This window comes from Myotis yumanensis, unplaced genomic scaffold (assembly GCF_028538775.1).
Source record: "Myotis yumanensis isolate MYYU_CA2020_CCGP unplaced genomic scaffold, mMyoYum1.0.hap1 SCAF_2, whole genome shotgun sequence".
In the NCBI taxonomy this organism is placed as follows: domain Eukaryota; kingdom Metazoa; phylum Chordata; class Mammalia; order Chiroptera; family Vespertilionidae; genus Myotis; species Myotis yumanensis.
Genome location: NW_027223753.1, coordinates 92725586 through 92737162, shown reverse-complemented (window position 1 = coordinate 92737162; position 11577 = coordinate 92725586). Strand labels below are relative to the sequence as shown.

The 11577-nt window shown below is 37.6% G+C and overlaps 1 protein-coding gene across 1 annotated transcript; it reads right to left on the bottom strand.

Annotated features, from left to right (window-relative positions):
- Positions 1-425: 425 nt before the first annotated feature.
- FAM217A (family with sequence similarity 217 member A) lies at positions 426-11571 on the bottom strand. The gene is made up of 6 exons (XM_070405792.1): positions 11492-11571; positions 9863-9947; positions 9698-9711; positions 8955-9029; positions 8795-8862; positions 426-1932 (listed from the first exon to the last, which is right to left on the bottom strand). Exons 1-6 carry the CDS (start codon positions 11552-11554, stop codon positions 714-716), a joined length of 1524 nt encoding a protein of 507 aa, XP_070261893.1. The 5' UTR covers positions 11555-11571; the 3' UTR covers positions 426-713.
- Between the last annotated feature and the right edge of the window lie 6 nt (positions 11572-11577).

Here is an 11577-nt window from a genome sequence, read left to right as displayed (position 1 = left end):
GGGGGATTTCATTACATGAAATTCTGGCTTCTCTGTGGACAGTGACTTTCCCCCCATTTTTCCTTGGACATTTAAGAACTATTAGATTTAAGTGGAAGAGGGTTGTTTCATGCCTAAACCTACAGTTAGGCCCCAAAAAGAATCAATCTTATTTTCAAATAAAAAGGGCGTGGGAAATGGAAAGTTTCTAAGAAGTCATAGGAGAACCATGAGGATCTTGTATATTAACAAAACAGCAACTTAGCATTTAATGGCCAAATACCCAAAGGATAGGTCAAAATAATAGAAGAGATTGTGGAGATGGGAAGGGAAAGAAAAAAGATAACAGAGTGGGAAGAGTTTTTTTAAATCACTGATAGAGATAACTAACTCTTATGTGTGTATAATAGAACACAAGGATAATTATAGCAACAATAAGTCAATTATGCAATTTATTGATGGAATTATACTGGGAAACAATTACAACAAAAGAACAATCTTTTGAGTAGAATAGTTTACTAAGCGAAACATTTTGAAACAACATGCAAAAGATTGTCCAATATGCCATCTTGGGTTGATACGTCACCGATCCCAGCAGTGATTTCCACAGGTTCTGCTCCATATAACATCAGGTAGTGTGTGTGTGTTTAATACCTGCATCTCGAAATGATGAACCATATTTTAGCTGGGCTTCTTGAAAGATTTGCTCATATAGAGATGTATGGGGGGAAATGTTATTTTTGCTCAATGGGTGAGCACTTACCCTTAGCTCTAAATGAAGGTGATAGACAGTTTAGATTCTGAATATAAAATGGCCTGTTCAAGGCTATATGTTTTCGGTAAAGTTTCTTTTTGGTCCTTGGTGCCTTCATTTCTTCCCTCTGATTTTCAGAAAAAGACAGAGGTATAGGTGAAACTGGTATTAGAGACCTTGGTGGCAGACAGGGTCTTGTTGAGACCACTTTAACCAGTGATTGAGTTGACTGGGCAGTAGTAGCATTGTTTGAGAGTTCTTGGCATGGGTTTAAAATGGAACTTTGGGGATTTTTAAAGTCATCGTAAGTTGCCACCAATTGTTTTGTTGTGGATGAACTTTTTAGCGATGGTGGTCTAGAATTCCATTTATATTTGCCAGCACTGCTCCAATTCCATTGTGAAGCATTTTGTTCAAGCTTGCAAGAAGCAGAATTCTTTTTCCTTTTTTCTCTAGTTTTATCTACACAAGTTGTCTGAACACTTACAGAGTCAGAAAGTTTTGGCTGTCTCGTTTTGGGTATAGTTTTAGAGGAAAAGGGTCGTTCACTAACTGCTGGAGTACAGAAGGTAGTTTGTAATCTTGGCCTCTCTTTTTGTATAGTAGTATGTTGTAATCGTTCCATTTCTAATAAACGAGTTATCAAAGATTCAATACAGCTTTCTGGAGATTCCACTGTTGCTTTCCAATTTTCAGATTTTGAGAGGGCTAATTTGTGCAAGTCCAGAGTATTGAAAGGAGAAGGGAGAAAATCAGGATATGGAAATACTTCACTTGGTTCTTCTGTGAAAGATTCTTCAACATTTTCTATTGTTTCTGGCTTTAAGTTTAGGTCCATCTTTTTAAAACAGCTGAGTAAAGTATCATTTGCTTTTTCATTTTCTGATAAATCACTTTCATCTGTTAAATTTTCTTCTACACTGCTGTTTCTATATTTCAAATTCCAAGTTGGAGCAGATAAAGTTTCACCATTGTTGCTTTCTACAGTTGAACATAAATTATTAAGAGAGTCATTTCTGTCTTTAAAAAAATCTCCATCAGCATAGGGCCAGCAGAGACCTAATGGCGTCAGCAGTTCAGAGTAAGAACCAACTTGCTTATTAGCTGGAGCACTTGTTAGTGAGTGGTTCAGAGTGAAGAGCCTTATGGGATTGTTGGTTGTATTAAAGCCAATTTCCATTGAAGGTTTTTTGAAATCCCTTAAAAATGATTTAATTAATGTATGGCTTGTTGACTATAATTAAAATGCTATTAAATGATAACATGTAACCTTAATCAAAGACTACTTAATGTTTAGTTCCCAATGGCATGTGCATATCTATCTTAACAGAAATATGCTAATTTTCAAATATGCTCTAATTATAAACTATATACATTTTAAAAGAATTAAAATGTTAACTGGGCATCCCCTTGTGCATACGCAGGTTATGAGATTGTAACCATTACAAATGGTTAACTGTGGCTATGAATGGCCATAGGTTAAAAGTGGCTAATTCTATCTGTTTGCCTATGACTATATTGTATATGCAATTATGCTGTCTGAAAAGGAGGCTATATATAACTCAAACTGAAATTATAGTGAAATGTTTATTGACCCAGAATTAGATAAAAGGAGACTAAGAAATTAGGCTACTTAATAACGGATTCTACTTTAGCCATTATGGTTTTTAAAAATTATTCTAATAAAAAAAGAAAGAAAGAAAAACAATGTCAATCAAACAAAAATTACCCAGATATAGTTCATAGTAATTTTCATCTGATGGTGCTCTTTTGCTTTAGGAGTAAATACTTCCGGGTTTTATGTTAAATCGAAAACTGCAAAAAAGCCAGGCCATAGAATACTGAGTTTAGTTTGTAGTTAGTTTTTGTTAAAGCTTACTAGAGGAGAAACCAAGATGGCGGCATAGGTAAACACCGAAAATTGCTGCCTTGCACAACCACTTCAAAAATACAACTAAAAGATAAAACAGACATCATCCAGAACCACAGGAAGGCTGGCCGAGTGGAAATTCTACAACTAGAAGGAAAGAGAAAAGCACACTGAGACTCAGAGGAGGTGCAGAAGTAAAGTGCAGAGATACTGAGGTGCACGCGGAAAGGGCTAGCAACTGAGGACGTGGTTGTCTTTTTCAATCGGGAGGGAGTCTCAAGCTCCCGACTGCTCTGAACTCCAGTTCCGGGTGAGTCTCTGGGAACCAGACTCATACGGGGAGAAATTGGACTGTCTGACATCGGTCAGAACTCCAGCGCGGCTTTCTCTCAGAGGTGCTTGCAGCGATTACCGGGATACTGAGATGCAGGGCCTCTTAGGGTAAGACTGAGGATCAGCCATAGCTGTTTGCTCCACCCTGTTGATTCCCTGAGACCCCGCCCCACCCAAGCTGTGCACAGAGGCTTTTGCATATGAAAGGCCTGGCCCTTTGCAATCTGAAAATTACTTAACAAACTGCAGCTGGGTCAGAGAGACCCAGAACTTCCAAAAGAAGGCCCAAGGCCCCACAGCAGCTTGCATTGCTTCACAGCTGGGCCTCATCTGGGCACCTCCAAACCCCAAACAAAGAAGAGCAATCTGAAGATCTCTCCATAGCTCCTGCTGGGTAGCCTCAGGCAGAGGCTAAATTAGCACCTCCTTAGAGATCAAGTGCCAGTGTACCCAGTGGTCAGAGTGGGACCATCCAGATTACAACTCCTCAGATCCATAAGGGACACACTCGGGGCAGATTCAGTGAGCACCAAATCCCCACTGAAGCAAGTCTTGCCCCAGAAGGGTGTCTCTAGCACAGAAGTTCTCCCACTGTAGACACAGCTGATTCTCACAGCCAGTTGGCCTGGAGATCAATTCCTCCCAGTAATACCTACAATAGTCAAGACTTAACTACAACAAGACTGTGCACAAAGCCCACAAGGGGATGCACCAAGAGTGTCCACCTCAGGTAATTGGGGAGGCTGAGCCACTGGGCCCTATAGGACACCTAGCACAGAAAGCCACTCTATCAACACAGGGAAGCATAAAAAACGTGGAGACAAACAGGTCACAAATGACAGAAATGGAGGAAAGCAAACTACTGGATATAGAGTTCAAAACCACACTTTTAAGGTTTTTCAAGAATTTTCTAGAAACCGCCGATAAACTTAGACACTCAAGAAATCTAGTGAGACCGCTGATAAATTTAATGAGATCCTCAATAAGTCTAGTGAGACCCTCAAGGTTGTGAAAAAGGACCAACTAAAAATTAAGCATACACTGACTGAAATAAAGAATATTATACAGACTCCCAACAGCAGACTAGAGGATTGCAAGAATCAAGTCAAAGATCTGAAATACGAAGAAGCAAAAAACACCCAACTGGAAAAGCAAAATGAAAAAAGAACCCAAAAATACAAAGATAGTGTAAGGAGCCTCTGGGACAGCTTCAAGCGTACCAACATCCAAATTATAGGGGTGCCAGTAGAGAAAGAGCAAGATATTGAAAACCTATTTGAAGAAATAATGACAGAAAACTTCCCCTACCTGGTGAAAGAAATAGACTTACAAGTCTAGGAAGCTCAGAGAACCCCAAACAAAAGGAATCCAAAGAGGACCACACCAAGACACATCATAATTAAAATGCCAAGAGCAAAAGACAAAGAGAGAATCTTAAAAGCAGCAAGAGAAAGAAACTCAGTTTCCTACAAGGGAATACCCATACGACTGTCAGCTGATTTCTCAACAGAAACTTTGCAGGCCAGAAGGGAGTGGCAAGAAATATTCAAAGTGATGAATAGCAAGAACCTACAACCAAGATTACTTTATCCAGCAAAGCTATCATTCAGAATTGAAGGTCAGATAAAGAGCTTCACAGATAAGGAAAAGCTAAAGGAGTTCATCACCACCAAAGCAGTATTAAATGAAATGCTGAAAGGTATCCTTTAAGAAGAGGAAGAAGAAGAAAAAGGTACAAATACAAATTATGAACAACAAATACACATCAAGTGAATCTAAAAATCAAGTGAATAAACTGATGATTATAATAGAATCGGGATAGAAAGGGAGTGGACTGACTATTCTTGGGGGTGGGGGGAAAAGGGTGTGGGGGATGCGGGAAGAGACTGGACAAAAATCGTACACCTATGGATGAGGACAGTGAAGGGGGGGAAAAAAGAGGAACAACTAATAATCTGAACAATAAAGATTTAATTTTTTAAAAAAGGCTTACTAGAAATACATTGAAAGATTTGATCAATTAAATGACATGTACAGGGTGTTCTAAAAATATATATATACTTTGAAGAATTATAAAGGCAGTGTTTATTAAAATATATTTCATTTTCAAAATTTAATAGAATCTATAGACATTGTGTATATACATTTTTGGGGGGACACACTGAATATAGTTTCATTAATTCTTGCTTCTTTTAAAGCTAGTTTATAGTAAAGACAGCAAAGTAATCTCGAAAGATTGTGAAAAATGTTTTCATTTCTACAGAAAATGGTAATTTATTCATTTTCAGGGGTGGGGAACCTTCTTTTTTTTTTTTGCCAAGGGTCATTTGGATATTTATAATACAATTAGTGGACAATTCAAAATTATCAACTTAAAAATTAGCCTGCTATATTTGGTCAAACATTTAACTCATCCCTAATACCTTGGCAGGGCCAGACCAAATGATTTCATGGGGCTAATGATGTTCCCCAACCCCCGACTTGCCTTTGAAAAACCACAGAAAGATTATTTTAAATCTGCTATTGATAATAGACACAATCCCTGTAGTGTAGTAAAAAGAACATGGTTAGGGACAGAAGACCTAGGTTTGAACCCCTTTTTCAACATTGAGCATAATGGAAATGAGAACGCCTCCCCTGGAGGTGGTCTAAGAAATAAAATGATTATATGAACATACTTTGAAAAAATGTTAAACACTGAATGAGTTACCATTACTTTTATTCTCTTTACTTGTTATATTGAAGAGAAAAAAATCTCCATAATGAAATATTTCATTGATAACATTTCCAACTCTGTAATATTAACAGCAGATGCCTCTCAAACACATTATTCTGTTTAGTCCTCACAATAACCTCATGAAATACGCATTTTTATGTTCTACCTTTTATGGGTAAGGTAAATGAGGCAAGGCGGTTAAGGTCACACATCTAGTGGAGCTGGGATTTAAACTCAGGTTGTAGGATCCCATGTCTGGGACCCTAGCCTGCAATCTACTGTTTGCTCTTCTGTTAGTATAATAGAAATCATTTCATTTGACCTCTTACCTTGAAATCCTTGTTCCCAGCCGAGTTCTTTCTAGTAAAAATAGCCTTTCCTATCCTCATCAGCACCAACATTACCTTAGGACATTAATTAATACAATTTCTTTCACATTTCTTGGTTTCCCCCTTCAAATTTTAGCAGTATCCTGAGCCTCACAAAGTGTAAAAACCCTCTGACTAGGAGATATGTGCTATCAAGTAACCACCCTATTGTCTCAAGTGCTCCATTAAATAATACACTATGTAAAAGTAACACATAATGGTGTTCAATAAATGTTAATTTCCAAATAATAGTAACCTGCATTTTTCAGAAGCGTTATAGCTGATTCTAATGCACACGAAAGTTTAAGAACCAAAATTTGGAAATCCTATCTTCTGGGGAGAAACCAAGATGGCGGCATAGGTTAACACCTGGAGTTTGCTGCCTCGAACAACCACTTCAAAAATACAACTAAAAGATGGAATGGACATCATCCAGAACCACAGGAAGGCTGGCTGAATGGAAGTTCTACAACTAGGAGGAACCGAGAATCAGAGGAGGCACAGTGCTGAAGTAAAATACTAAGGTGCGGAGTGCGCACGGCTCGGGCTGGTGGCTGAGGGCGTGGTTGTCTGTTTCAATCCGGTTGGAGCCTCAGACTCTGAGCTCCAGATCTGGGCGAGTCTCTAGGGACCCAGACTCAAACGGGAGAAGCAGGACTGTCTGGCTACGATCCCTCCGAGGTTTGCAGCTGTTGCTGGGACAGAGAGGCAGAGCCCCTGGGATGGACTGAGAGCAGCCATAACTGCTCCCTCCTCTGCCCTGTTGATCCCGTGGGACCCACCCCGCCCAAGCCCTGCACAGAGCCATTTGCCGGATAGCCTCAGGCAAAGGCTAGATTAGCACCTCCCTAGAGGACACAAGTTCTTCCACTGCAGACACAGCTGATTATCACAGCCAGTCGGCCTGGAGGTCAAATCCCTCTAGTATTAACTACAACAATCAAGGCTTAACTACAACAAGACTGCGCACAAAGACCACTAGGGGGTGTACCAAGAAAGCGTAAAAAATGCGGAGACAAAGAAACAGGACAAAACTATCAAGGGAGGATATTGAGTTCAGAACCACACTTTTGAGATCTCTCAAGAGGCTTCTAGAGTCTGTCGATAAACTTGATGAGATGTACAGGAAATCTAATGAGACCCTCGATGGTGTGATAAAGGACCATCTAGAAAGTAAGCATACACTGACTGAAATAAAGAATATTATACAGACTCCCAACAGCAGACCAGAGGAGCTCAAGAATCAAGTCAAAGATTTGAAATGCGAAGAAGCGAGAAACACCCAACCGGAAAAGCAAAATGAAAAAAGAACCCAAAAATACGAAGATAGTGTAAGGAGCCTCTGGGACAGCTTCAAACGTACCAACATCCGAATTATAGGGGTACCAGAAGATGAGAGAGAGCAAGATATTGAAAACCTATTTGAAGAAATAATGGCAGAAAACTTCCCCCACCTGGTGAAAGAAATAGACTTACAGGTCCAGGAAGCTCAGAGAACCCCAAACAAAAGGAATCCAAAGAGGACCACACCAAAACACATCATAATTAAAATGCCAAGAGCAAAAGACAAAGAGAGAATCTTAAAAGCAGCAAGAGAAAGAAACTCAGTTTCCTACAAGGGAATACCCATACGACTGTCAGCTGATTTCTCAACAGAAACTTTGCAGGCCAGAAGGGAGTGGCAAGAAATATTCAAAGTGATGAATAGCAAGAACCTACAACCAAGATTACTTTATCCAGCAAAGCTATCATTCAGAATTGAAGGTCAGATAAAGAGCTTCACAGATAAGGAAAAGCTAAAGGAGTTCATCACCACCAAAGCAGTATTAAATGAAATGCTGAAAGGTATCCTTTAAGAAGAGGAAGAAGAAGAAAAAGGTAAAGATACAAATTATGAACAACAAATATGCATCTATCAACAAGTGAATCTAAGAATCAAGTGAATAAATAACCTGATGTAAAGAATGAACTGGTGATTATAATAGAATCAGGGACATAGAAAGGGAATGGACTGACTATTCTTGGGGGGAAAAGGGATGTGGGAGATGCGGGAAGAGACTGGACAAAAATCATGCACCTATGGATGAGGACAGTGGGTGGGGAGTGAGGGCAGAGGGTGGGGTGGGAGCTGGAAGGAGGGGAGTTATGGGGGGAAAAAAGAGGAACAAATGTAATAATCTGAACAATAAAGATTTAATAAAAATAAATTAATTAAAAAAAAAAAAAAGAACCAAAATTTAAGAATTCAAATCCAGGTAAGGTCTGAGAAGCAATATACAATAGTGATTATGAGCATGAATCAAGCTACTTTTACATTCTACCATTCATTACTTGTATGACTTTGGGTAAGTTCTTTAACTTGTCCTCATGCCTCAGTGTCTTCATCTGTAAAACAGGGATGATGGTAGCTACCTACGTATGGGATTGTTGTGAGGATTAAATGAGTTAATTTATACAAGAAATTAAAATTGTTCCTAGCACACGGAATATTACTTTCCAATTCCTTTCCCCTTCAATAAGAATTCTAAACTCTATCCATCGAAACCCTCAATTTTAACGGCATAGTAAACTCTGAATTACCCATATACTGATTATCTCTATGGTGTCTGCCAGTCACTTTCTAGTTTAGTGTGAGTTTCTATACTTTCCCATTATTTGGACACAATACATTTTCTTCTAGTAGTTTTTTGTCCTAGTATTTCAGATAAATAGTTAACTCATCTGTATTTAAATTTATTTCACTAATTTAGGGGTTTACAAAAATATCCTCTTACCTGTTGTCCATGGTACTTCCTTCTTTAAAAGGATAATTCCATAACTGAAATGTCCTTTGTTTACTATTCTGATAACAGAAAAGCCATGGGCAACACTTTAGTAACATGCATTTAAAGAAAATAATACTTTAGGAAAGGAATATGATGAATAAAATCCCACCTGTGTTCTTTTGTGAGCATGCTCTGACAAATTAAGTTCTAGCATCAGTTGCTCTACTGGAATTTCCAAATGGTTCTATAAAGCAGCAGAAGACTTTTGAGCACACTCCATCTCTGTCCCTACTCTTATTCTAAGACTGATAGTTGTAACTAAGGGATATGTAGTTTCAATAAAGAAATATATAGTAATATATATTCCTTTGAAGACATACAGATGTCATTTATTTTTCCTTTGAAGACATACAGATTTCATTTGTTTTTGCTGTCTTCATAGGAATTAGTATAATCTTATAAATACCAACTAAACAGTGTTTACTTATGAGCCTTGAATACTGTTAAGGTTATCAGTATTTTACTAAGAGTTAAGTGTTTTATAGTTTGATCAACAAAAGGTAAATGAAATTAATTTTCTCACTACTTCAAAACAAAATATTAACCGTTTCAACTGCTTTAAGATATCTTAAGTGCTGAGACCATTACCTTTGGCAGTGATTAGAAAATATTATATTCACTATAAAGTTAATTTCCATATATAGTATTGTATATTGAAAAAACAACATAACCAAATAGTAACTTAATGACCAATTTGCAGCTGTAAAAAAATAACAGCTTTAACTTGATTAAAGAATTCTACAGACATGAAATATAAAGTTTAACTTTGAGTAAAGAATTTTTTAAAGAATATAACATTTAATTTTAAAATAATGTTTTGTGAATTATTTAAAGCCAAACATTTATCCTTACCTTGTTAATTTTGCCTGAAAGAATGTATATAAAAAAATAACAATTAATAGTTACATAAAATTGGTTGTACTAAAAACAAACCCCCTTTTATATGAGTGGTTATTCATATGAGTACATTTTCATATATTTATAAATATAAGTATATAGACATCTAGGATTTCTTACCACCTGCTGCACTATCCCTTCCAGGTGGGAGGTTTTTATTCTCAGGAACAGGTACTTCTGAATCCAAATTCCAGTGAGATAAATTCTACAACAATATTTGTTTTAGGATAAACTTAATGTTAAGAAAATTTTAAAAAGCTCAAGTACATCATTTGACATGTCCTTTGGGTAGAGTGTGACAAAAGGCACAAAGTTTCATGACCCCTCTGCCACCTATAAGGGTACTACCAGCATATTTGAGGAGTATCAATGTTCTCTTATCAAGTTATTATCAGCTTGATAACACTTATTAGGAAATGGAAAGGCTTTTACAATAACTTATGGTTTCACTCTCACTTTCTTAAAAATAATGGCACACGGGTTTTCAAAATTGAGTTTAAAATATAATGTCCACTTCACTGTGTAAAATTCACCAGTTTCTGTATCTGAAAGCCTATAAATCAACCAAAGGAAATTCCTAATCCTCACATTATACTCAACAACGACCAGCCCACTACTCACTCTGGGCTTCAGATGTTGAAAACACTGAGGAAATACTCAAAAAATGAATAAGAAAATGTACAAATATGAACTGAGTGTTTATGTTCCAGGCATTGTGCTGAGTGCTATGGGGGGAAATGTGGGATGTGTAGGAGAGGATTGTAATAATTTATCCTGGAAGAGGTGATTATTTTTTAAAGTAATGTTTTTTAGAAATGAACTCAGTTTTTTCCTGTCTCAAATGAGGAAATCATTTGTAAATTAAACTCTAAGCAATATACAAGTAAGATGTTAGGTAGTGTTAGGTGTCATCCCCACACTAAGGAGGAACAGGGAGAATTAAGCTTAAATACCGTTTGAGGATTTAACTGATCCGCAAGGATCATTTCCTGATAGGAAGGGGAGCTGAATCTTGGGAGGCAGCCTGTAGATTATCTTTGTTTGGTGGTGTTTGGAAGATAAAATTAGTAAATTATTCTATGTTCTCTGAAATAAGAGAAGTCTCAACTCTATGTGAGAATTACTTAGGGAGCTTTTTAAAAATAACAGTTGAAAAAAATACTATGAATTCTAATTTAGTAGGATGAGGATATGGCCCTGTTATTTGTATTTTTAAAATGTCTCCAACAGATGCTCAAGCTTCTCTCAGCTATGTCTGTGACCTGGTATACTACTGTATCAAGGGAGAGAAACATTCTTACATTAACATAGTAAAGGGGAGCTGCTGAATGGTGCTGTGGAGATCATACAAAAAAGTAATATAACCAAGTTTGTCCGTTGGAAGAAGGCCGTCAACCACACATGAAGCCAACGAGGTTGCAGATTCCTTACAGGCTGGGAATTGGTTATTTTTGGTATTCCACCTGCTTTACTAATATTTTTCACAAAATATGTGAGAGAAAATAAAACAAAATCCAATTGTCATTAGAAATGTCTCCAGATTTGGAGAGAAGCTGGTTAACTTTTTCTTTGTTACAAGACATAAAAATTTTCCATTTGGGATTCCAAATGTGCCAAGGGGTTAAAAGCACAGGACAAACTGTTCTCCAAGAGACAGCAGCAAGGGACCTCAGCAGCAAGTCCATGGGGTTCGGTTTGAACAACGGGAGCTGCTGCCCAAACGCTCAAGGGCAGTAACACGTGCTGTACCTCATGAGAGATGTTTGACACACGCAGGCCGGTGCCATAGTTCTCACCATTTCTTCTCCCCATTTTGCTCCTCTGTGTCCTTAAAA

Bases quoted from the DNA above. Each gene is read 5' to 3' on its own strand.
- FAM217A (XM_070405792.1), bottom strand. From the start codon at position 11,554: ATGGGGAGAAGAAATGGTGAGAACTATGGCACCGGCCTGCGTGTGTCA. The intron at 9,948-11,491 runs GTACAGCACGTG...ATATTGTTGTAG, and splicing joins TGTCAAACATCTCTCATGAG to AATTTATCTCACTGGAATTT. The intron at 1,933-8,794 runs GTAAGAGGATAT...ATCATTTTTAAG, and splicing joins GGAAGTACCATGGACAACAG to GGATTTCAAAAAACCTTCAA.